The sequence below is a fragment of the Ahaetulla prasina genome, chromosome 4 (assembly GCF_028640845.1).
Source record: "Ahaetulla prasina isolate Xishuangbanna chromosome 4, ASM2864084v1, whole genome shotgun sequence".
NCBI lineage: Eukaryota > Metazoa > Chordata > Lepidosauria > Squamata > Colubridae > Ahaetulla > Ahaetulla prasina.
Window position 1 is genome coordinate 5,812,501 of NC_080542.1, and position 24,997 is coordinate 5,837,497.

At 45.3% G+C, this 24,997-nt stretch overlaps 1 protein-coding gene across 2 annotated transcripts in view; it reads left to right on the forward strand.

Annotated features, from left to right (window-relative positions):
• Positions 1-24,997, forward strand: part of ACIN1 (apoptotic chromatin condensation inducer 1) — a 73,759-nt gene that overhangs the window by 6,331 nt on the left and 42,431 nt on the right. For both annotated transcript variants that reach the window (XM_058183923.1, XM_058183922.1), the window contains exons 2-4: positions 11,083-11,148; positions 13,045-13,156; positions 20,301-20,389. In XM_058183923.1, coding sequence (XP_058039906.1) covers positions 11,089-11,148; positions 13,045-13,156; positions 20,301-20,389 — 261 coding nt within the window. In that variant the 5' untranslated portion in view covers positions 11,083-11,088. The remainder of the gene's footprint in view (positions 1-11,082; positions 11,149-13,044; positions 13,157-20,300; positions 20,390-24,997) is intronic.

Consider the following 24,997-nt stretch of genomic DNA (forward strand, 5'->3'; position numbering starts at 1 on the left):
TTAACAATGTACAGAAATTCGCAGCCGTTCAAAAATGTCCCGAAACAGATTTTACTGCATTTTTCTACAGCTTTGCTCCACAATGTTTTATCCCCACAAAAATGCTCTTAGATTACGTACATTAAAGATATAAAAGTATGTATGCTTTAGGATTATTTAATGAGCTTGCAGACTGGAAAAAAAAATATGAGTTTTTGAAGTTCTCTTTTTACCCTTTGCCCTCTTAGCCTCGTTGAAGCCACACGATATAGTTTGTTTGTTTGATATTGGCCTGAGTCTTTCGCTGTTCTGGTATCAATAACCAATGGCATAAGCAAACATATGAACCTATTAAATATGTCCCTGCTTTGAAAGATGTTAATAAAGATGTTAATAAGAGTTGAAATTCCAAAAAGAGCAAGAGATGATGGATAGATATAGAATATTTTTTTAATATGGTGGTTATGGTGGTTTAAAAAAAAGTAGAAAGTAGAAATTGGGAAAATAGTATTATGTATACTGAAATATAATAGAACTTTATAATTGCTATGTATGCACAAATGTTAGAAGTTTTTCTAACACTTGTGTACCATGTTTTCTGCGAAAATAAGACCCGGGTCTTATATTAATTTTTGCTCCAAAAGACACTTCAGGGCTTATTTTCCAGTTACGTCTTATTTTAGGGGAAATACAGTACTAAATGTGTCCATCTGGCTGACAATCTTAACTGGGGCTTATTCTGGGCGTAGAGCTTATATTATGAGCATCCTGAAAAATCATGCTAGGGCTTATTTTCCAGTTGGGTCTTTTTTTTTCAGGGAAATAAGGTACTAAATGCACCCATCTGGCTGACAATCTTAACTGCGGCTTATTTTGCAGGTAGGGCTTATATTATGAGCATCCTGAAAAATCATGCTAGGACTTATTTTCAGGGAAACCGGGTATACATCGTAATTCTAATGTACTATTATGAAAGATTGAAAGATTAGGATTATGTATATTTAAATGCTACTCTTCACTATTAAAATTGTGTGTAAAATATGTTGACCCGGACAATACACTGTTCACCAAGCACTTTGGGATGTTAAATAAAAAATTATATCAATAAAAAATTAGTAAAATATGTTCCTGCTTGTATGTGGAGAAGCACTGCTATACAGGTAGTCCTCAACTTATGACCACAGTTCAGCCTCAAATCTCTCTTGCTAAGCCAGACACTTCAATGAGTTTTTGCCTTGTTTTATGACCTTCCTTGCCACATTTGTTTAAGTTGGTCTCTGCAGTCGTTACGTTAGTAACCTAGTTGTTAAGTGAATCTGGCTTTCAGTCTCCCTCCTTGAAAAGGTTGCTATTGTGATTTACCTCACAACTTACCTCACGCAGTTAGGATACAATTGTCCGACGCAAGTCTTCCTCGACTTACGACCACCAACAAGCCCCAGATTTCTGTTGCTAAGGGAAGACATTTGCAGAGTGAGTTTGGCCCCCATTTTACGACCTTTCTCACCACAGTTGTTAAGTGAATCAGGCTTCCGCCTTGACTTTGCTTGTCCAGAAGGTTGCAAAAACGGGATCACGTGACTCACACACCCCCGGGACGCTGTGACCGCCACAACGATGAGTCAGTGGCCAAGCATCTGAATTTTGATCACGTGACCATGGGGGGGATGCTGCAATGGTCGTAACTTATGAAAAAACTGCCAAAAAAACTCCCTTTTTTTCAGTGCCGTTGTCGCTTTGAATGGTTGCTAAATGAACGGTTGTAAGTTGAGGATCACCTGTCTAGGTAACGGATCCCCATATTTCATTCCTGTGAATGTTGTTTCCTGGAAGTATAAGTAGCCTGTTGATTTGACGGCAGATTAATTTAGCTTGTTAAATAATTGGTTTGCTTCTATGGCGAACCTCATTGGTTCGCTTCTACGACCATAATCTCTCCTAGGAGAGAACATTTAGTTGTACTACCTACCGTCTTTTCCGAAAATAAGTCTTATTTTCTTTTGAACCCCAAAATAAAGGCTTGGCCGCCTTATCGAGGGGTGTCTTCTTATTTGGGGGTGCAGGAGGCGGCGAGCGTGAGGCTGGATGTCCCTTCGCCGCCATCGCCTCCCCTCCTTGTTCTTTGTGCCGGCCGAGCGGGTGGTGGTGTGACTCAGGCCCAAGTAGGTAGTAATAAACTTGGTCCGTGGAAAAACAAACTTTATTCGAACAGCTGGGAATTACTTCATTCCCAGCCTTGTTCAACTCAAACAAACAAATGCCACCCAACACAAATTCCTCAGTTATCTCACAGACCTTAGTCCTATTAGGCAAACTGCCAAAGGCCCTTCCTAACAAACATCCAGAAGCCACAAAAACAAAGACGTATACAAAGCCGAAGCAGAAGATGCAGCTACAACATTGTTTTCCAGCAAAGCTGAAACGCTGGTGCTGATCTGTTTTAAGCCTTACGGGAGGGGCCAATCATCTCTTGGCCTTACTCCCGAGTTGTCCTTTTTGCTTGAGCTGCTCTTGCCTTCTGGCAGCTCTTCTCATGCGTACATTAGGAACAGGCTCCTCCTGTTCCTCTGCCTCACTACTATCAATCTCTGGAGGCTCTGAAGTCAACACCTCGCTTCCCGATGGCCCTGGCCCCACCTCAGCCTCATCGTTTTCAGACTCCGTTGCCAGCTTCGTAGGCTGCTGACGGACCACAACAGATGGTCACCGCTGCCCTGACATATCCCATCGCTGCCTCGTGGAGCAAGACTCTGCAAGGCTTGTTGTGCCGTTGCCCGCACGAATGGCAACACCGCTGCGAGCTTCATCATACCTGCACAGCTAGTGTCCTGCCGCTCGCAGCTGCGCCGGTATGTCGAACCTCGAGAGCAGTGCTGCCGTTCGTGCGTGCAATGGTACAAGCCTTGCAGAGTCCCTGCTCCACGAGGCAGCGGCGGGACACATCAGAGTGGCAGCGGCGGCGGCCAGCGCAAACAACGGGGGCGAGGGCATGTTCTCCCCCTCCCCCCCTCCAGCCTCGCCTCATCACCTTGTGTTGTTTGCGCTGCAAGCAACCAGAGGAAATGGCGTATTTTATCACATGCGCTCAAAAGCCCGTTTGGGCTTATTATCCGGAGAGGTCTTAGTTTCAAGGAAACACGGTAATATGGCATTTAATCCTGTTGAATTTTTTTTTATTTTTTTATTTTATTTTTATTTTATTTTGTCACAACAGTATAAGTAAACCTCGATATAAAACAACAACACATCATAAAAGAAAAACATTTATATAAGTAAAAGTATGCAATAACTATATTAATTTGATATAATGAAAGGGAACAATAGGACAGGAACGGTAGGCACTTTTGTGCTCTTCTGCACGCCCCTTATAGTCCTGTTAGGAATGGGGTGAGGTCAATAGTAGACAGTTTTTGGTTGAAGTTTTTGGGATTTTGAGAAGAGACCACAGAGTCAGGTAGTGAGTTCCAAGCGTTAACAACTCTGTTACAGAAGTCATATTTTCTGCAATCAAGTTTGAAGCGGTTGACATTAAGTGTGAATCTGTTGTTTGCTCTTGTATTATTGCGATTGAAGCTGAAGTAGTCTTTAACAGGGAGGACATTGCAGTAGATGATTCTGTGTGTTAAACACAGGTCATGTCGGAGTCGGTGGAGTTCTAAGTTTTCTAATCCCAGGATTTCAAGTCTGGTGGTATAAGATATTTTGTTGTTTTCAGATGAGCGGAGAACTCTTCTTGTAAAATATTTCTGGACGCGTTTGATTGTATCAATGTTAGAGATGTGATATGGGTTCCAGAGAGGTGAGCTGTATTCAAGAATAGGTCTGGCAAATGTTTTGTATGCTCTGGTTAGTAGTGTAGAGTTTTTGGAAAAGAAGCTGCGTAAAATTAGGTTTACAACTCTTAGAGCCTTTTTTGCTATGTAGGGTTAGGGTTTACCTTTAAGCTACTCCATTGTAGGCAGTTGGTTTAAAGACGCCTGGAGAAGACCAAGAGATTAATTTTTTTTTAAAAAGTAATACAGATAGGCCTCAATTTACGACATAATTGGGATTGGAATTTCAGTCACTAAGCATTGCGGTCATTAAAGTCGTCACTGGACAGATCTGATTTTACAACCGTTTTTCCCACAACTGTCAAGGGAATCACCGCAGCCATCACCTGGTCATTAAATGAATTGCATGGTCATTAAGTGGATCTGGCCTGTCCGATTGGCCTTGTACGTTGGAAGCCGGTTAGGGAGGCCGCCAAATCAAGATCTCACTTACGGGACTGTCTGCTGCCACCGAATGCCTCTCACCGACCCGTGCGCTCTCACAGAGAGGGACTCCTCAGGGTGCCGTCGGCCAGGAAGTGCCGACTGGCGACACCCAGGGGAAGGGCCTTCTCTGTGGGGGCTCCCACCCTCTGGAACGAACTTCCCCCAGGACTCCGCCAACTTCCTGACCTTCGAACCTTTCGCCGCGAGCTTAAGACACATCTATTTATTTGCGCAGGACTGGACTAGAATTTTAAATTTTGAATTTGGTTTTAATGGGGTTTTATTATTTGTATTGCTATTTTTAAATATTCGGCCTTATGTAATAAGTTTTTTAATTGATGTTTTATTTTGTATTTATATGTATGTTTTATCTGGCTGTAAACCGCCCTAAGTCCCTAGGGAGATAGGGCGGTATAAAAATGCGAAAAATAATAATAAATAAAATAAAAAATATCTCACGACCAGCAGACACTGAAACTGTCATAAATGTGAGCCAGTTGCCAAACGTATGAATTACAGTTTGTGTGTGTGTGAGTGTGAGACGGTCACAACTTTGAGGATGGGAACTATGTCTGATATTTCTGAGGATGTCATAACTTCGACCTGCTGTTAAACGAATGGTCGTAACTCAAGGAATGCCGGAATGAGTTTTGGTTTCCCTCCTTGAAAAGGTTGCTGTTGCAATTTACCTCACAAGGTTGTCGCCCAGGTAGGCAGCCTACGATTGTCCGACACAAGTTGTCCTCGACTTACGACCACAATTGATCCCCAGATTTCCGTTGCTAAGGGAAGACATTTGCGGAGTGAGTTTGGCTCCCGTTTTATGACCTTTCTTGCCACAGCTGTTAAAAGTGAATCCCTGCGGTTGCTAAGTGAGTCACCCGGTTGTTAAGTGAATCAGGCTTCCCATCGACTTTGCTTTTGTCAGAAGGTCGCCAAAGGGGATCGATTACATGATCCCTGGACACTGCGACCGTCATAAACATGAATCAGTTGCCAAAAATCTGAATTTTGATCAGGTGACCGTGTGGATACTGCAACGGTTGTAAGTGTGAAAAACAACCATAGCTCGCTTTTTTCAGTGCTGTTGTAACTTTGAATGGTCACTAAATGAACTGTTGTAAGTCAAGGACTGCCAGTATGGCTTCCTAACCGCTTCTGCAAAAACAACAAAACAACAAAATGCTGCTTTGAGCAGACTCCTGCAAGGCAAAAGATACCTTGGACAGCCGGCATGTTTCCTTAGTGCCGTATTCACACGCTTCAGTGTGGAGTCTATGACAAATCGCCATGGCCAACTCGCAACAGGACAACTCACCGCAGGAGAAGAGTTACTCTAAGATCAAAGAAACGGTAGAATAGAATCATTGAAGAAAGGATGCAAAAGGAGGGGACAGAATGAAATGTGAATGGCAATTTTTTTTTTTTGGAAAATTATTTATTTTAAATAATGAAATAGAATTGTTAAATTGTCCTGCAGCGAATTGGCCATAGTGAGTTGGCCGTGACAAGTTGATTGTGGCGAGTTGTCCTGCAGAGAGTTGTGCTGAGTGTGCCATGTTGAATTGGTTGTGATGAGGTGCCCAGAAGCGGGTTGGCCGTGGTGAGTTGGCCATGTTGAATTGGTTGTGATGACTTGGCCGTGGTGAGTTGTCTTGCCGCGAGTTGGTCGTGTTGAATTGGTTGTGATGTGTTGCCCAGAAATGAGTTGGCTGTGGTGAATTGTCCTGCAGCGAGTTGGTCGTGGTGAGTTGGCTGTGATGAGTTGCCTTGGCTGTGGTGAGTTATCCTGTGGTAAGTTACCCATGGTGAGTTGTCCTGTGGTGAGTTACCCGTGGTGAGTTGTCCTGTGGTGAATTGTCCTGCAGCGAGTTGGTCGTGGTGAGTTGGCTGTGATGAGTTGCCTTGGCTGTGGTGAGTTATCCTGTTGTGAGTTACCCGTGGTGAGTTGTCCTGTAGTGAATTGTCCTACAGCGAGTTGCTTGTCGTGAGTTGTCTTGCAGTGAATTGGCCATGTTAAATTGGTTGTGATGAGTTGCCCGGAAGTGCCCGTGGTGAGTTGTCCTGTGCCAAGTTGTCCTGCAGCGAGTTGGTCATGGCGAGTTTTTCTGCAGAAAGTTGGCTGTGCCAAGTTGGCCGTGTTGAATTGGTAGTGATGAGTTGCCTGGAAGCGAGTTGCCCGTGGTGAGTTGTCCTGTGGCAAGTTGTCCTGCAGCGAGTTGGTCACGGCGAGTTTTTCTGCAGAAAGTTGGCTGTGCCAAGTTGGCCGTGTTGAATTGGTTGTGATGAGTTGCCCGGAAGCGAGTTGGCCGTGGCGAGTTGTCCTATTTCATCAGTGTGTTTTGTGTGGCTTTGCCGCTGAGCCTCAACTGTTAAGACTACAAGTGAAAAGTTTAGATAAAGGTTGGTTGTGTGAAAGATGGAGGAATGTGCTGTAGCCAATTTCTCCCAAACAGAATCGGTTCTGATCAAGTTTATGTTTCAAATTTGGTTTGATAGTCCTCGACTTCCAACAGTCATTTATTTATTTATTTTATTTTATTTTATTTTATTTTATTTTATTTTATTTAATCGCATTTTTATACCGCCCTATCTCCCAAGGGACTCAGGGCGGTTTACAGCCTATTAAAAACACAAATATACATATATAAATACAAGATAAAACATTAATTAAAAAACTTATTGAATAAGGCCGAATTAACATTTATAATTAAAATAATAAAACCCCATTAAAAACTAAATTACATTCAAATCCTAGCCCAGTCCTGCGCAAATAAATAGATGTGTCTTAAGCTCGCGGCGAAAGGTTCGAAGGTCGGGAAGTTGACGGAGTCCCAGGGGAAGTTCATTCCAGAGGGTGGGAGCCCCCACAGAGAAGGCCCTTCCCCTGGGTGTCGCCAGTCGGCACTGCCTGGCGGACGGCACCCCAAGGAGTCCCTCCCTGTGAGAGCGCACGGGTCGGTGGGAGGCAGTCGGTGGCAGCAGACAGTCCCGTAAGTAGCCCTGCCCTAAGCCATGGAGCGCTTTGAAGATGGTTACCAAAACCTTGAAGCACACCCGGAAGGCCACAGGTAGGCAGTGCAGTCTGCGCAGGAGTGGTGTCACATGGGAGCCACGAGGGGCTCCCTCTATCACCCGCGCAGCCACATTCTGGACTAACTGGAGCCTCCGGGTGCTCCTCAAGGGAAGCCCCATGTAGAGAGCATTGCAGTAATCCAGGCGAGATGTCACGAGAGCATGAGTGACTGTGCATAGAGCAGTCTAGGAAGGGGCGCAACTGGTGAACCAGGCGGACCTGGTAAAAAGCTCTCCTGGAGTCGGCCGTCAAATGGTCTTCAAAAGACAGCCGTCCATCCAGGAGAACGCCCAAGTTACGCACCCTTTCCATTGGGGCCAGTGACTCGCCCCCAACAGTCAGCCGTGGCTGCAGCTGACTGTACCGGGGTGCCGGCATCCACAGCCACTCCGTCTTGGAGGGGTTGAGCTTGAGTCTGTTTCTTCCCATCCAGACCCGTACGGCCTCCAGACACCGGGACAGCACTTCGACAGCTTCGTTGGGGTGGCCCAGTGTGGAAAAGTACAGCTGAGTATCATCAGCGTACAGTTGATACCTCACCCCGAAGCCACTGATGATCTCACCCATTTATTGACCGTTCGAAGTTACAACAGCATTGAAAAAAGGGGACTCATTGTTTTTCACACTTATGACCGTTGCAACATCCCCACGGTCACGTTGATCAAAATTCAGACACTTGGCCACTGTCTCATATTTATAACGGTTGCCGTGTTCTGGTGTCATGCGATCCCCTTTTGCAATTTTTGGACAAGCAGAGTCAACGGGGGGAAAGCCAGATTCACTTAACAACCGTGTTAATCACTGAACAACTGCTGTGACTTCATTTATCAACTGCGTAAAGAAAAGTCGTAAAACGGCAAAAATTTGACTTGGCAAATGTTTTGCTTAGCGACAGAAATTTCGGGCTCCGTTCTGGTCATAAGGCGAGGATTACCTATATAGGATGAGAAGATGAAATATAGATGTAGATGTTGTGGTCCACCAGCAGCCTGCAGACCTGGCAGCGGAGTTGGACAGTGAGGAGGCTGGAGGGGGCGGGAAATGGGCCTGTCCTGGAGTCAGGGGAAGACCCAGACGAGGGCTTTGCGTCAGAAGCAGAGGTGGGGCCAAGGCCATCTGGGAGTTATGCGCGGACTCCAGAGACTCCAGTGGCTGACAGCAGAGAGGCAGAGGAACAGGAGGAGCCTGTTCCTAGTGCACACATGAGAAAAGCTGCCAGAAGGCAAGAGCTGCTGAAGCAAAAAGGACAACTCAGGAGTAAGGCCAGGAGATGATTGGCCCCTCCCATAAGGCTTAAAAGAGCAGCAATGAGCCAGTTGGATTCTTTTTGGAAAAGCATTCCATTGCTTCTTGTCAGAGTCTCTTCAACTTTGTGGGGGTTTTGCCAAGAAAAGCCTTTGGCAGGTTGCCAAAGGTAACAAAGGTTGGTGATAAGGCTGCAAGACTGTTTATGAAGAATTTGTTTTGGACTAAACTGAGAATGGATTAATTCTCAGCTGTTTTAATAAAATAAGTTTGTTCAGGCCTGTATAGTGTTTGGTAATCACTACTTGGGCCTTGGTCACAACAGTAGATATAGATATACAGGTGAAACTCAAAAAATTAGAATATCGTGCAAAAGTTCATTTATTTCAGGAATGCAACTTAAAAGGTGAAACTAATATACGAGATAGACTCATTACGTGCAAAGCGAGATGGTTCCCGCCTTGATTTGTCATCATTTTGATGATTATGGCTGACAGTTTTGCTGGCTGAGGGATTCTGGGAGTTGAAGTCCACAAGTCTTAAAGTTGCCAAGGTTGGAGACCCCTGGAGTAGAGCAACTAAGCTGATTAAAGGGCGTGGAGATGTGAAGAACGGTGGCAGAAATTGGGTTTGGCCAGTCTTGAGATAAGGTGGACTTAGGGGGTGACATGATAGCAGTAGTCCAGTACTTGTGGGGCTGCCCCAAAGAAGACGAGGTCTACTTATTTTCCAAAGCATCACATGCTTTGGAAATTAATCAAGGAGAGAAGCAATCTGGAATTTAGAATAGAATAGAATAGAGGGCCTCTGGTGGCTCAACAGGCTAATGCAGTCTGTTATTAACACTGCTGCTTGCAATTACTGCAAGTTCAAGTCCCACCAGGCCCAAGGTTGACTCAGCCTTCCACCCTTTATAAAGTAGGTAAAATGAGGACCCAGATTGTTGGGGGCAATAAAAGTTGACTTTGTATATAATATACAAATGGATGAGACTATTGCTTAACACAATGTAAGCCGCCCTGAGTCTTCGGAGAAGGGTGGGATATAAATTCAAATTAAAAAAAAGAATAGAATAGAATAGAATAGAATAGAATAGAATAGAATAGAATAGAATAGAATAGAATAGAATTTTTTATTGGCCATGTGGGATTGGACAAAGAAGGAATTTGTCTTGGTGCATATGCTCTCAGCGTACATAAAAGAAACATTCATCAAGAATCATAAGATACAACACTTAATGATAGTCATAGGGTACAAATAAGCAATCAGAAAACAATATCAATATAAATCGTAAGGATACCAGCAACAAGGTTACAGTCATATAGTCATAAGTGGAAGGAGATGGGTGGTGGGAACAATGAGAAGATTAATAATAGTGCAGATTTAGTAAATAGTTTGACAGTGTTGAGGGAATTATTTGTTTAGCAGAGTGATGGCATTCAGGAAAAAACTGTTCTTGTGTCTAGTTGTTCTGGTGCGCAGTGCTCTATAGTGTCGTTTTGAAGGTAGGAGTTGAAACAGTTTATGTCCAGGATGCGAGGGGTCAGTAAATATTTTTACAGCCCTCTTTTGACTCGTGCAGTATACAGGTCCTCCATGGAAAGCAGGTTGGTAGCCATTTTTTTTTCTGCCGTTCTAATGATCCTCTGAAGTCCGTGTCTGTCTTGTTGGGTTGCAGAACCGAACCAGACAGTTATAGAGGTGCAAATGACAGACTCAATAATTCCTCTGTAGAACTGAATCAGCAGCTCCTTGGGCAGTTCGAGCTTCCTGAGTTGGCGCAGAAAGAACATTCTTTGTTGTGCTTTTTTGATGACGTTTTTGATGTTAGCTGCCCATTTTAGATCTTGCGATATGGTAGAACGTAGAAATTTGAAGGTCTCTACTGTTGATACTGTGTTGTCTAGTATTGTTAGAGGTGGAAGTATGGAAGGGTTTCTCCTAAAGTCTACCACCATTTCTACAGTTTTGAGTGCGTTCAGTTCCAGATTGTTCCGATTGTACCATGAGGCTACTTGTTCAACCTCCCGACTGTATGCGGATTCATCATTGTCTCGAATGAGACCGATCACTGTCGTGTCATCTGCCAACTTCAGTAGTTTAACAGATGGATCGTTAGAGATGCAGTCATTGGTATACAGAGAGAAGAGAAGTGGGGAGAGCCCACAGCCTTGGGGGTGGGGCCTGTGCTGATTGTACAGGTATCTGGTGTGATTCTTCTTAGCTTCACCTGCTGCTTCCTGTTTGTTAGGAAGAAATTTCCTAACGGTGAGAACAAATTAAACCAGTGGAACGGCTTGCCACCAGAAGTTGTGGGTGCTCCAACCCGGGAGGTTTTTAAGAGGCGATTGGACAGCAAGTGTCTGGAATGATGTAGGGTCTCCTTGAGCAAGGGGGTTGGACTAGAAGATCTCCAACTTTACTGTGTAAGCAATCCTGTAAGTGGAAGATGAGTGCAGAACTTGGACCTGTTGAGGGCATTCTAGAGACCTTCTCTAATCTCATCTCCTCTTTCGTTTGTAGGCCCTGATGCTTGAAAACCTACAGAAGCATTCAACCCCCCACACCACCTTCCAACCCAATTCCCAGGTAAGATGTGTCAGCCCATCCTTTCTCTATGGTTGAGCCAGTCCTGCCAGCGACCAGTGGATCTGGCAACAGATTTGGACAGTGAGGAGGTTGGGGAGGAACATGGGCCAATCCTGGATTCTGGGGAAGGCTCTGATGAGGGCTCTGCATCGGAGGCAGAGCAGGGGCCAGGGCCGTATGCCAGTTATCAGCTGCCTTCGGAGTCAGACATCAGTGAGGCAGCTGAACAGCTGGAGCCTGTTCCAAGTGTCCGCATGCGCAGAACTGCCAGGAGAAGGGAACAGCTAAGGAACAAGGGTCGACTCAGGAGTAAAGCCACAGGTAGACGGTGAATGGCTTCTTCCATAGGGAATAAAAGGGGAGTGGAGTTTGCAGGAGACCATTAGTTCATTCTTACATCCTTGCATCTAAAAGATATCGGCCTGGCCACTCTCCAAGCCTGCTAAAGGTCGGTAATTGTGAACGATCTTGAAAGACTCTGGGAGAGGAAAGACTTTGCTGGAGAGGAATTCACTGTAAATGAAATAAAAGGGATTTACCGGGACGAGGACTCGATTTCTGCTGCTGGGGAAACCTAGGTCAGAACACAGTCCTCGGACTACTTCCTTTTTTTCTCCCCCTCTCTTCTTTCCCAGTTCACATGGAAATTAATCATAAGAGTTTGGCGCGCTTGTGGTCCTCAACAGAAGACTTAATTACCACTCATCTCTTGTATCCCTTCTTCTGTGGCTTCCATGCCTGAGAAGTGTGCCAGGCCTCACTCTAGATCGGTTCTCCAAATTTGGCAACTTGGTTGCCAAATTTTGGTTTTTGAAAAAATACAGATAGAAAAATGGACAAAAAAATTAAGGGAAAACTATTCGATAAATAGATGTGAAACTGAATTTGAATATTTAGTATCTCGGATTATGAAAGATGAAATTGGGCTAAAGGGACTCGTTAGTAGGGTTTATAAGATTATAAACTCTGATGAAAAATTACAAAGAGTGATGAGGACAAATTGGGAAAAAGATCTTAATATTGAAATACCAGAGTCAGATTGGAATGTGAATTGGAATAGTAGAATTATGAGAACTTTATCTATAAGGATTAAAGAGCATAATTATAAAGTTGTTTGGAAATGGTATTTGACTCCAGTAAGATTGTCACAAATGGATAAAAAAATTAGTAAAAAATGTTGGAGATGTGAGATGGAATTGGGGACTTATGAACATATGTGGTATAAATGTGATAAGGTTAAAAGTTTTGGCAACAATTGGAGAAAATGATATTTGAAATGATGGGGAAAGTAATAATATTGAGAGTGGAAACTATATTATTGTTGGTAATTAAGGAAATAGAATTAACAAAATATGAAAAAGAATTGATTAGAATTATGATTATAATAGGTAGAATTATAATAGCTAGATATTGGAAACTAGATGTGATTTTTAGAATAGAAGAGTGGAATTCTGAAATGTGGAAATTAGCTTTAAATGATAAAATGACATGTGATATTAAAATTAGAAGTGGTGTGTATAAAGAAGATATTTTCTGGAAGATTTGGAAACCATTCGTGGACTATGCGCTTGGAAAATTGGACGCCTCGGTACCTGTACCTCGAGAACGTGGATTTTGGCAATCATGAGGACATATCCGAAGACCCAAATCTTCCTTTTTTATGTATAGCACAAGGGTGGAATAATGTTTTTTTTTTTCTGTTTGTTAGAAAAAAGCAATTAAAAAAAACCAAACAAATTTGGCAACTTCAAATCTTACGGAATTGAACTCGCCATAATTCCACCGCATGGCTGTGGAAGTCCACAAAGTCTTAAAAGTCTGGAGTTCCTTGCTCTAGATCCGTGTTTCCCGTGCTTTGCACTTCTGACGCCTGTTTTCTCTCCCGCGTCCACCCAGATCGGGGAAGAAATGAGCCAGAACACCATCATTAAGCAATATCTGGAAAAACAGCAGGAGCTGCTGAGGCAGCGTCTGGAACGGGAAGCTCGGGAAGCCGCTGACCTAGAGAGTAAGTGGAGTTTGTCCCATGCCCTCCCTGCCCTCCCTGCTCTTAAGCCATAATTCATTTGGGGGGGGGCGGGGAGAAACCAGCTTGTTGTCTTAACCAAACTCATCTTCGGGCCTCTTCTGTTTCACGCTTCCTTCTGAACTCTGTCGGATCAGGAAGAAATCTTTACGGTAGCCGAGCGTGCAAAAAAAAAAAAAAAAGGCCTTGCAACAAACGGATCTATTATCTTCCATCCATGGATGGATGGATTTGTATCCCATCTTTTATTTTATTTTTTTACAAATGAAAGTGGCCAACATATCCGACACGCCTTCCTTTTTTCTCACAACAACAACCCTGGGAGGTGGGTTGGGCTGCGAGAGAGGGATTGGCCCAAAGACACCCAACTGGGTTTGATGCCTAAGGCAGGACTAGAACTCCCACTCTCCTGGTGATTGGCCCAAAGTCACCTAGCCGGCTTTCATGCCAAGGCGGGACTAGAACTCCCACTCTCTTGAAGATTGACCCAAAGTCACCCAGCCGGCTTTCATGCCTAAGGAAGAACGAAAACTTGCTTTCTAGCCTGGTGCCTTAACCACTAGACCAAACTGTCTCTGTTCCTTTCCTTTTCCTTCTCTTTCTCCTCTTCCTCTTCCTTTTCCTTCCTCTTTTCTCTTTCCTTTCCTTTCTTTTCCTTTCCTTTCCTTTCCTTTCCTTTCCTTTCCTTTCCTTTCCTTTCCTTTCCTTTCCTTTCCTTTCCTTTCCTTTCCTTTCCTTTCCTTTCCTTTCCTTTCCTTTCCTTTCCTTTCCTTTCCTTTCCTCTTTCCTTTCCTTTTCTGTGAGATTGAGCTAAGGGAAGGGACTGACCAAAAGCCACTGAGAAAGTTTTTGTGGCTAAGGGAGGTCTGGATCCTGGATCTCCCTTGATGCTGGTACAATGCCTTCACCGCAGGGGTGAAATGTAAAATTTGTTACTACCGGTTCTGTGGGCGTGGCTTGGTGGGGGTAATGTGACTGGGTGGGCGCGGCCAACCTTTTTATTTATTTATTTATTTATTTTTAAAAGCATTTTTTTTCTACAATCTCTTTGGCCGAAGAGGTTGTAGAAAAAAAATGCTTTTAAAAGGTTCTGTCGATCAGGCAACTCAGCTGAGATCGTCAGAGGAAAAAAAAGGCTTTTAAAGGCTTCTGACAATCCCAGCTGAGTTGCCTGATCGCCAGAACCTTTTAAAAGCATTTTTTTTTACAACCTCTTTGGCCAAAGAGGTTGTAGAAGAAATGCTTTTAAAGGGTTGTGATGATTCCAGTTGAGCCATGCCATCATCAGAGGCTTTTTTTTTTAACTTTAAAAGCATTTTTTCACCCGAAGAAAAATATTTTTAAAAGCAAAAAACAAAAAACCTCTGATGATCACACGGCTCAGCTGGGGGGCGGGGCAGGAATTTTTACTACCGGTTCTCCGAACCACCCACCACCAGCACTACCAGCTCGGGCGATCCGGTCCGAACCAGGAGCATTTCACCCCTGCTTCACCGTTACATGTACCTAGTCCTCAACAACCGTTCCTTTTAGCATTCCATTCAAAACCAGTCTAAGTTAAAACGCCCCTGAAAAAAGCAACTTAACCGATGGTCTTCATGCTTCCAACCACTTACAACATCCCCAGGATCACGTGATAAAAATTTGGGTGCTTGGAGACCGGCATGTGTTTATGACGGTCGCGACATCCCGTCATCCTCCGATCGCCATTTGCGACCTTCCCAGCCGACTCCCAACAGGGCAAAGTCAACGGGGGGGGGGAGAGACGCCAAAATTCCCTGACAACCGTGCGGTCCATTTAACTGTGGAGGCTCTTGCTAAAACACTCTCGCTTAGAAACAGACATGCTGGTCTCGACGGCCGTCATCAGCCAAGGACCGTCTGTCCTAACTCTTGCTTGGAGAGCCGGAAGGATAACGTTCTCGCAAATCCTGTGTTAGCTTTAAAAACAGCTGATGAGACTCATCCTTAAGCTGAGAGATTATTTATTAAGAAAATGTATGTGACCGCCCAACTCTCTGTGACTCCAGCTTCTTCTTTCCTCTTACGTGATTTAACATTTATATGTATTTATAGGTATGGGTGTAGGTATATAATTTGTATGTATGTCTATGTCTATATATGTGTGTCTCTCTCTCTCTTTGTGTCTCTCTTTGTGTCTCTTTCTCTGTGTGTCTCTCGTTCTTTCTGTCTCTCTGTCTCTCTCTCTATCTTTCTGTGTCTCTTTCTCTCTCTCTCTGTCTCTCTGTGTGTCTGCCTCTCTATCTATCTGTCTGTCTCTCTCTGTCTTTCTTTCTGTCTCTGTCTCTTCCTCTGTCTCTCTCTCTCTTTCTCTCTGTATCTGTCTCTTTCTGTCTCTCCCTCTTCCTTTCTCTGTATCTCTCGCTCTCTCTTTCTTTCTCTCTCGCTCTCTCTTTCTGTCTCTGTGCATCTGTATCTCTGCACCTCTGTCTCTCTGTCTGTCTGTCTCTCTCTTTCTCTGTCTCTCTTTCTCTCTCTCTGTCTCTTTCTCTGTCTGTCTCTGCCTCTCTTTCTGTCTCCCTCTCTATTTCTGTCTCTTTCTGTCTCTCCCTGTCTTCCTTTCTCTGTATTTCTCGCTCTCTCTTTCTTTCTCTCTTTGTCTGTATCTCTGCATCTCTGTCTCTGTCTGTCTCTCTCTGTCTGTCTCTGTCTCTGCCTCTCTTTCTATCTCTGTCTGTAACTCTCTCTTTCTGTCTCTCCCTGTCTTTCTTTCTCTCTCTCTCTCTGTCTCCCTCTCTGTCTCTGTCTCTCTATCTCTGTCTCTCTCTATATATGTACAGGTAAAACTCAAAAAATTAGAATATCGTGCAAAAGTTCATTTATTTCAGTAATGCAGCTTAAAAGGTGAAACTAATATATGAGATAGACTCATTATGTGCAAAGGCGAGATAGTTCCCGCCTTGATTTGTCATCATTTTGATGATTATGGCTGACAGCTCATGAAAGCTTATCTAAGCAAGTGGCTTACCAAGATGCAACCCCAATAAACCCCCATGTGACCACAATCAGACCAGCCACTTGGAGGTCTCCAGGTCCATTGGCAGAACCACATCATCGGGACTTTGCAAAAGGATGTCAAAGTTGGGGGGGGGGTGAGTGGTTGAGTGATCTTATCTTCGAGTATGATGTTCTTCAGAGAAGGAGCCACCACAAAGAAGTCTCCTGCTTGAGCTGGAGGGTTGGACTAGATCAGCGGTCACCAACTGGTGGTCTGTGGACTACTGGTGGTCCGTGAGAAAATTTTGATGGTCCCCAGAAAAATTATTGGCATTTTTTATATTAAATTAAATTAAAGTTCCTCAAACTACAGCCCCTGGGCCGGATGCATACAACGAACATTTGTGTTGCTGCAGAGAGTCTCCCCCTTCAGGGTCTCTTTGTGTGGGTCGGAGGGGGGCTGAAATTCCAACTTGGGGGTCTGCTTCAGCTTCCTTGTATGGGGCTTTGGGCGAAGGGTGGAGCTACTGGTGGCAAAGAGCCGGAGGGCCTCATTCCAGTGGGACTGCATCATGGCCTGGAACTGGCTGACCATCTCAGCCCACTGAGCCTTCAGGTGCCTGTACCTGGCCTCACAGTTCTGCAGGTCTTCCTTCTGCTTGGAAAGCCTATGCTTCTAGTCCTCAGTGACGTGCTTCAGCTGAGCCTCCTTCTCAGCCAGATCCAATTTGAACTGAGCCAGCTGTTTTGCCAATTCTTTCTCATGGTGGCTGCTTAGCTCCAACAGCTGCTTCCTGTTAGGGCCCTAAGGAGCCCAGGCGGGCAGGCAAGGAGTGGGTGGGAGGGGCGAGTAAAGGCTGGCGAGCTGTCCCGTGACGTGCGTGACATTGAGTTGGCCACACCCACCCAGTCACATGACCACCTAGCCACGCCCACCCGGCCGGTCATTAGGCAGATCCTATTAGTGGTCCGCGGGATTTAAAATTATGAATTTAGTGGTCCCTGAGATCCGAAAGGTTGGGGACCCCTGGACTAGATGACCTTTATAAGGTCCCTTCCGACTCTTGTTAATCTGTTAGTCACCCCATCATTAAAGTGAATCTGTCTTCCCCGTTGACTTTGCTTGTCGAACGGTCGCTGAAGGGGATCATCGCTTGACTCTGCAACCGTCATAAATGTGAGTCAGTTGCCAAGCGCCTGGATTTGGATCACGCGGCCATGGCGGGTGGAGCAGCAGTCGTAAGTGTGAAAAGCACGCCCACCCTATTTTTCGGACTATAAGACGCACCTAAGAGGAAAACAACAAAAACGTTTTTGGCCTCCACGTGCCCCTATTTCTGCCCTCTTTTTCTGCCCAATTCGAGGCTACTTTTTTTTGGGGGGGGGTCCTTTTTTTTTGGAAAAAACAAGCTGAAAAAAGTCCCCAAAACGGGCCAAAAAAAGCCCTGGAAACGTGCCAAAAAAGTCCTGAAAATGGGCTGAAAAAAAAAGCTTTGAAAACGGGCTGAAAAAATGGCCGAAAATGAGGCGTGCGGAGGCCGAAAAACGGCTGGTCTATAAGACGGCCAGACATTTTCACCATCTTTTGGGAGACAAAAAAAAAAAACGTGCGTCTTATAGTCCAAAAAATACAATCGGTTTCTTTTTTTTTTTTTTCAGCGCTGTGGTAACTCTGAACGGTCAGAAAACGTACCGTTGTAAGTCAAGGACCACTTGTACATGATCTGAAGCCGTTGGGTCCTCTCATAAGGAAAGAGAAAAAATCTGGCAGAAATGGCAAAAATCTCTGCTTACTTGAAAGACTATACACAAGAAAAATATATTTTAGAATGGGAAATGTGGATTGATTATATTCAAAATAAGTATCAGATAAAAAAAATATCGAATAGCATATGAGTAAATTTAGGAAATATTTTGTATTAGATATATTTCTGAAGGAGAGGGGAATTGAGAGTGTGATTAAGTGTGGTGTGACTAGAGATTATAATTTAGGAATTATTTTAGATTATGATTGTTAGTTTTGATACCCTGCATTTTGTTCTGGGAAGTCGGGGTGGGGGGTAAGGGGGAGGGGAATTGGGGAGTTGAGGCTAGAGATGGAGTGATGGTTAACGTACAGGGATTATTGAAGATGTATAAATATAATTAATGTAGGGTCGGGTCTGCCCAGTTACCATTTTAGAACGGTGGGGAGGGAGAAAAGAGGAGAGAGTAGGAGGTAGGAAAGAGGAGAAGAGGAAGGAAGAGGGGTAGAAGAGGGAGAAGGAAGGTGTAGGGTGGAGGGAGGAGAGGATGTAGATAAGAGAAGGAGAGGAAGGTTAGGAAAATAAAAGAAGGTAGAAGAGGGAAGAGTGTTAAAAAGGGGGGTGGTGACTGGACAAGCCCGACTAATTGTATATAACTGTACATTGGATGAGTTGTTTGACATGATTGTAAAAATAAAACTTTTTTATGAGAAAAAAAAAAAAGGAAAGAGAAAAAATATTGGCAATATTTTCAAGGGTTTATTCTAATAAGCCCGTGATGGCACGCAGAGCCATATCGGTGGGCACGGGAGCTCAGCTCCAGGGTGCATATGCGTGCCGGCCAGTTGATTTTCGGGTCTTTCTGGGCCCACCGGAAGTAGGGAAACAGGCTGTTTCCTGCCTCCGGAGGGCCTGGCGGGGTGGGGAAAGCCGTTTTCGCCCTCCCCAGGCTCCTAGAAAGGCTCTGGAGCATGGGGAGAGCAAAAAACAGGCCTACCGTGCCATCACGTGCCAAAAGCGGGGGGAGCGCGGGGTGTGTGTGTCACGTGCACACGGGGCATATAGAATTATGGGTGTGGGCACGCACACATGTGACCGCCCACGCTCCCCACGCTTTTGGCATGCGATGGCAAAAAAAAGATTAGCTATCACTATAATAAGCAATGATGCTGGATCAATTAAACCAGGGAAACAAAAGACGTGAGAATTTGAGGGGGATGGTTATTACAATCCAGACAATCTTGGAAGAAATGCTTCTCCAAAAAAAAACAAAAAAACAAAAAAACACACCAAAATGCTTCTCCAAAAATGGATGATCAGTGGTTGAGAGAAAAACAGAAGGTGAAAGAAATTGGCAAAAAAATATATAAAGTGGCAGAGAGAAGTTTGTCGCCTGTTCTCTTGACTCGGCTCTTCTTCCTGTGTTAAGCAGGGTTTTCTTCTCTGCAGTTTTTTATTGTGTCGCCTTTTTTAAAAAAATACAATATATGTAGTCCTTGGCTAGCAGTGATGCTGTTAACTAGTTGGGTCAGGAAACATCTGCAAGAAAACCAGCAAGCTCAGAGAGAACGGAAGCACCCCCTCTGTGCTTGATTTTACGACCGCAATTAAGCCCAAGATTTCTGTTATTAAGTGAAGCAATTATTGTGTTTTGCCCCCCATTTTACGAACGTTCTTGCCATAAGTGAATCACTGCAGCCGATTAAATTTAGCAACCTGGTTTGTTAAGTGAAAAATGGCGATAAGAGACTTTTATTTCAGTGCAGTTGTAACTTTGAGCGGTCACTAAACAAACTGTTCTAAACCGAGCACTGCTTATACTGAAATAATTTTTCCAATCCCCTCAACGTGATCAAAATCCCCTCACGTCATCAAAATCTCCTCACGTCATCAAAATCTCCTCACGTCATCAAAATCTCATGTCATCAAAATCTCCTCACGTCATCAAAATCTCCTCACGTCATCAAAATCCCCTCACATAATCAAAACCCCCTCACATAATCAAAATTCAGTTCTTTGAATTCATAGTTATGACGGCTGCAGCACCCTGGGATCATGGAATCAATCTCCATTTGTGACCTTCTAACAAAAGCACAGTCGATGGGGAAGCCCGTTTCGCTTAGCGACCTCAGTTACCAACTCATTGACCGCAGCGATTCTCTTCACCCTGAGAAAAGCTGTCCAACGGGGGGGTCCAAGCTCGCTTAACGACTGTCTCACTCGGCCACCGAAATCTTGGCCTCGATCCTGGTGGTACGTCGAGGCCTTCCTGTAAGGGGCAAAGCAGTCCTCGACTTAACAACCGTTCATTTAGCGACCACTGTGGTCGCATGTCGAGGACTGCCTGTATTTTATGAGCGTAAGCCCATACGAGTGTAAAAAATAATAATAATAATGAAACGGACGTTTTGTTCTTTCGCCAGGCAAAAGTTGCGTCATCTCGCGCAAGAGGGAAGAATCGGACGAAGAGGAAAGCCGAAAACCGGAGGAACCCCTTTCTCGGGTCAGGCAGGTAAATGGCCAAAGCACAGGTGGGGCGCGGAAGTTCAGCCAGGTCAGAGACCCACGTGCCTCTGAAGAGGGAGGTGGAAGGGGCCGATGGGTGAGATGATTGGCAGGAATGGAGGGGGGGGGGGGCTGTCTCAACATTTTGGATAAATGTTTCTGCCCAAATTTGAGAATCACCGTTGAGTGATTCCTGATTTTTTTCTTTTCTTTTTTTCTTTTTCATTCTTCCTTTTGTGCTTTTCGACAGCCAAGAAGTAGGGATAGAGCGGTGGCTCCTGTGGCTAAGACGCTGAGTTTGCCGATCGAAAGGTCGGCAGTTCGGCGGTTCGAATCCCTAGCACCGCGGAACGGGGTGAGCTCCCATTAATTGGTCCCAGCTTCTGCCAACCGAAAGCACGTTAAAAAAAAATGCCAGGAGAAAAAAATAGGGACCGCCTTTGGTGGGAAGGGAACAACGTTTCCGTGGGCCTTTGGCGTCGAGTCATGCCGGCCACATGACCACGGAGACGTCTTCGGACAGCGCTGTCTCTTCGGCTTTGAAACGGAGATGAGCACCGCCCCGTAGAGTCGGGAACGATTAGCACAAATGTGCAAGGGGAACCTTTACCTTTACCTTACAGCCAAGAAAGGGGCTTAACGCACCTGTTTTAGGTGCGTTAAGGTGTATAGGAATTAAGGTGACAATTGGCACTGCTGTTATTTGGGGTGGGGTGTGCGTGGCTGCTGGATGTTGGCGGTTCGGGCTGTGTGGGATCATTTGGCTGGTAAAAGAAGCTTCATAAATGGTCCCTTGAATAGGAAAGGATAGGATAGGATAGGATAGGATAGGATAGGATAGGATAGGATAGGATAGGATAGGATAGGATAGGATAGGAAACAGGATAGGATAGGATGGAATAGAATAGAGTAGAGTAGAGTAGAATAGAATAGAAAGCGGGATAGGACAGAAAACAGAATGGAATAAGAGAGTTGGAAGGGACTTTGGAGGTCTTCTAGTCCAACCCCCTGTCCAGGCAGGAAACCCTATAACCATTTCGGACAATTGGTTATCCAACATTTTCTTAAAAACTTCCAGTGTTGAAGCATTCACAACTTCTGGAGGCAAGTTGTTCCACTGGTTAATTGTTCTCACTGCCAGGAAATTTCTCCTTAGTTCTAAGTTGCTTCTCTCCTTGATTAGTTTCCACCCGTTGCTTCTTGTCCTGCCTTCAGGTGCTTTGGAGAACAGCCCGACTCCCTCTTCTTTGTGGCAGCCCCTGAGATATCGGAAAACTGTTATCATGTTTCCCCTAGTCCTTCTTTTCATTAAACTAGACATACCCAGTTCCTGCAACCGTTCTTCATACGTTTTAGCCTCCCGTCCCCTCATCATCTTGGTTGCTCTTCTCTGCACTTTTTCTAGAGCAGTGGTTCTCAACCTTTATAGTGCTGCGACCCCTTTAATACAATTCCCCACGATGTGGCGACCCCTTTAATACAATTCCCCACGATGTGACGACCCCAACCGTAAAATTATTTTCGTTTTTGACTTTATCGCACCTGAAGCCGTATTGGTTAGCGATCTGTACTGCTTGCGATTGCCTTGAGGACGGAGGCATTAAAGCGGAGACTCCTCCCCTATTAAGTTTATCGCGCCTGAAGCCAGATTAGGCTAGGGATTGGGAGTGATTGCAGCTGGCTTGAGAGGGAGACATCAGAGCAAAGATTTCTCTCTTTTTTAATTCATCGCGCCTGAAGCCGAATTCGGCTAGCGATTTGAAGAGCCTGCAGCTGGCTTGTGGAGTCAACCATTGGAGCGCGATTCTTCGACTCACAAGTATACTTCCCATATTTCCGATGGTCTTAGGCGACCCCTGTCAAATGGTCATTCGACCCCCAACGGGGTCCCAACCCACAGGTTGAGAACCGCTGTTCTAGAGCCTCCACATTGGTCATTGTACAGGGCAATGATTAAGTCTGTCATTTTGCACCCCGATACTCTCTGGTTTGGTACAGCAACCAAAACAAGACAGGCACAGAGTACCAATGAATAGTTAGAACCGCAGGGGGGAAAAAAAAAACATTGCAACCCTCCTGCCTTCCATAGAGGACCTGTATTGTCTGTGGGTCGGAAAGAGGGCTGTTAAAAATATTGACAGACTCCTCGCATCCTGGACATAAACAGTTACCACTTCTTCTCTTGAGATGACGCGATAGGGCAGGGATGGCTAACCTGTTTTCCCTCAGGTGCCAAAAGCGCACGCCTGTGCCCACACCCGTAATGCAATGCCCCCTGCGCATGCTCTGCCCCCCCCCCCACACATGTGTGCGCAATCCCCCGTGCTTCCCCATCCCCCTGTACAGGCTCGTGTCACCCTTCCCTGCACTGCACCCCTTTTTGGGCCTAGCAGGCCTCCCTGAAGCCTCCGGGACTTCCGGTAGGCCCGTTTTTCGCCTTCCGGAGGCTTTCCTGGAGCTTCCAGGAGGGCGAAAATGGCCTGTTTCTGGACTTCCGGGAGGCCCGTTTTTTGCCCTTTACAGGCTCTGGAGGCTTTTCCTGAAACCTCCAGGATGGTGAAAATGGTCTCATGAGGCCTTCCAGAGACTGGAAATGGCCCGTTTCTGGACTTCCGGGAGGCCTGTTTTTTGCCCTTCACAGGCTCTGGAGGCTTTTCCTGAAACCTCCAGGATGGTGAAAACGGTCTCAGGAGGCCTTCCGGAGACCGGAAATGGCCTGTTTCTGGACTTCCGGGAGGCCTGTTTTTTGCCCTTCACAGGCTCTGGAGGCTTTTCCTGAAACCTCCAGGATGGTGAAAACGGTCTCAGGAGGCCTTCCGGAGACCGGAAATGGCCCGTTTCTGGACTTCCGGGAGGCCCGTTTTTTGCCCTTCACAGGCTCTGGAGGCTTTTCCTGAAACCTCCAGGATGGTGAAAACGGTCTCAGGAGGCTTTCCGGAGACCGGAAATGGCCCATTTCTGGACTTCCGGGAGGCCCATTTTTTGCCCTTCACAGGCTCTGGAGGCTTTTCCTGAAGCCTCCAGGAAGGCGAAAATGGTCTTCCCCCAGCCCTCAGGAGGCCTTCTGGAGACCGGAAATGGCCCGTTTCTGGACTTCCGGTAGGCCTGTTTTTTGCCCTCCCAGAGCCTCCGCGTGAGCCCTGTACTTACCTGGCATCCAAAACGGGCCAGGTGGAGACTCCTGGGAGGGGAGGGGCGGCATGTGCATGCTCACACGTCTCCCACATGCGTGGCAGAGACCCAAAAATCAGCTGGCCGGCGAGAGGCGCATTGCGCAGTAGAGCTGATTTAGGGCGATGGCTCGCGTGCCCGCAGAAATGGCTCTGCGTGCCACCTGCGGCACATGTGCCATCGGTTCGCCATCATAGCACTGCACGCCGAAAAAACTAAACACAAGGACAGTTTTTCCTCCTCCCCCGCGCCCTGTGCCATCACTCTGCTAAACAACTCATCCCTCCTAGGGATGTGTTTCTATTGTCCTTCTCCTTTTTCCTATGACTCATTTCCTTCTCTTAATGACTATATTTTTTTGTTGCTTCTAGCTTACGATTTGTATTACAGGTAGTCCTTGACTTACAACAGTTCATTTAGTGACCATTCAAAGTCGCAACGGGCACTGAAAAAAAGGGACTTTTGCCACATCCCCTGTTGTAAGTCGAGGACTAACTCGTATACTTAGCCGCGTTGTATGGCTGTGGTATGATTACTATTACCCTTTCATCTTATCTCCTATCCCTTCTTATTGGTATCATGATGATGATTGTTGTTACTCTGCTACTTTGCATATACAGGTTAGTCCTCGACTTACAACCCTACATTTCGTGACCAAAGTAACAGCAGCAATGAACAAAAAAAGTGACTTAGGACCATTTTTTCACACCTTCACAACCACTGAAGCATCCCCATGGTTGCATGATCAAAACTAAGACGCTTGGCGATTGACTCATATTTATGACGGTCGCCGCGTCCAGCAGTCAGGCGATGTTTTGTGACCTTCCGATTGCAAAAGTCAATGGGGAAGCCCAATTCACTTAACAACCGTTGCAGCGAGAAAAGTCGTAAAATGGGGGCAAGCTCACTTAACATACGTTTCACCGAAATTTTGGGCTCAGTTGTGGTCGTGTGTTGAGGTCGACCTGTCCGCTGACAGCTTTTGCATCCGAGATAAATCCCTCGTGGTGTCTACTCACGCTTGGCCAATTAATACAATTAATTAAGGCCTCTGGTGGCTCAACAGACTAAGCAGTCTGTTATTAACACAGCTGCTTGCAATTATTGCAAGTTCAAGTCCCACCAGGCCCAAGGTTGACTCAGCCTTCCATCCTTTATAAGGTAGGTAAAATGAGGACCCAGATTGTTGGGGGGAATAAAAGTTGACTTTGTATATAATATACAAATGGATGAAGACTATTGCTTAACACAATGTAAGCCGCCCTGAGTCTTCGGAGAAGGGCGGGATATAAATTCAAATAAATAAATAAATAAATAAATAAAATACTGCTTCATTGGCCAAGTATCATTAGATACCACAAAGGATTTCCCAAACCTTCCCGGATTGGCAGGAGAAGGGATGGTTCCGCTTGAGCGGCCGGCAAGCGCACACATGCAGAGCCAT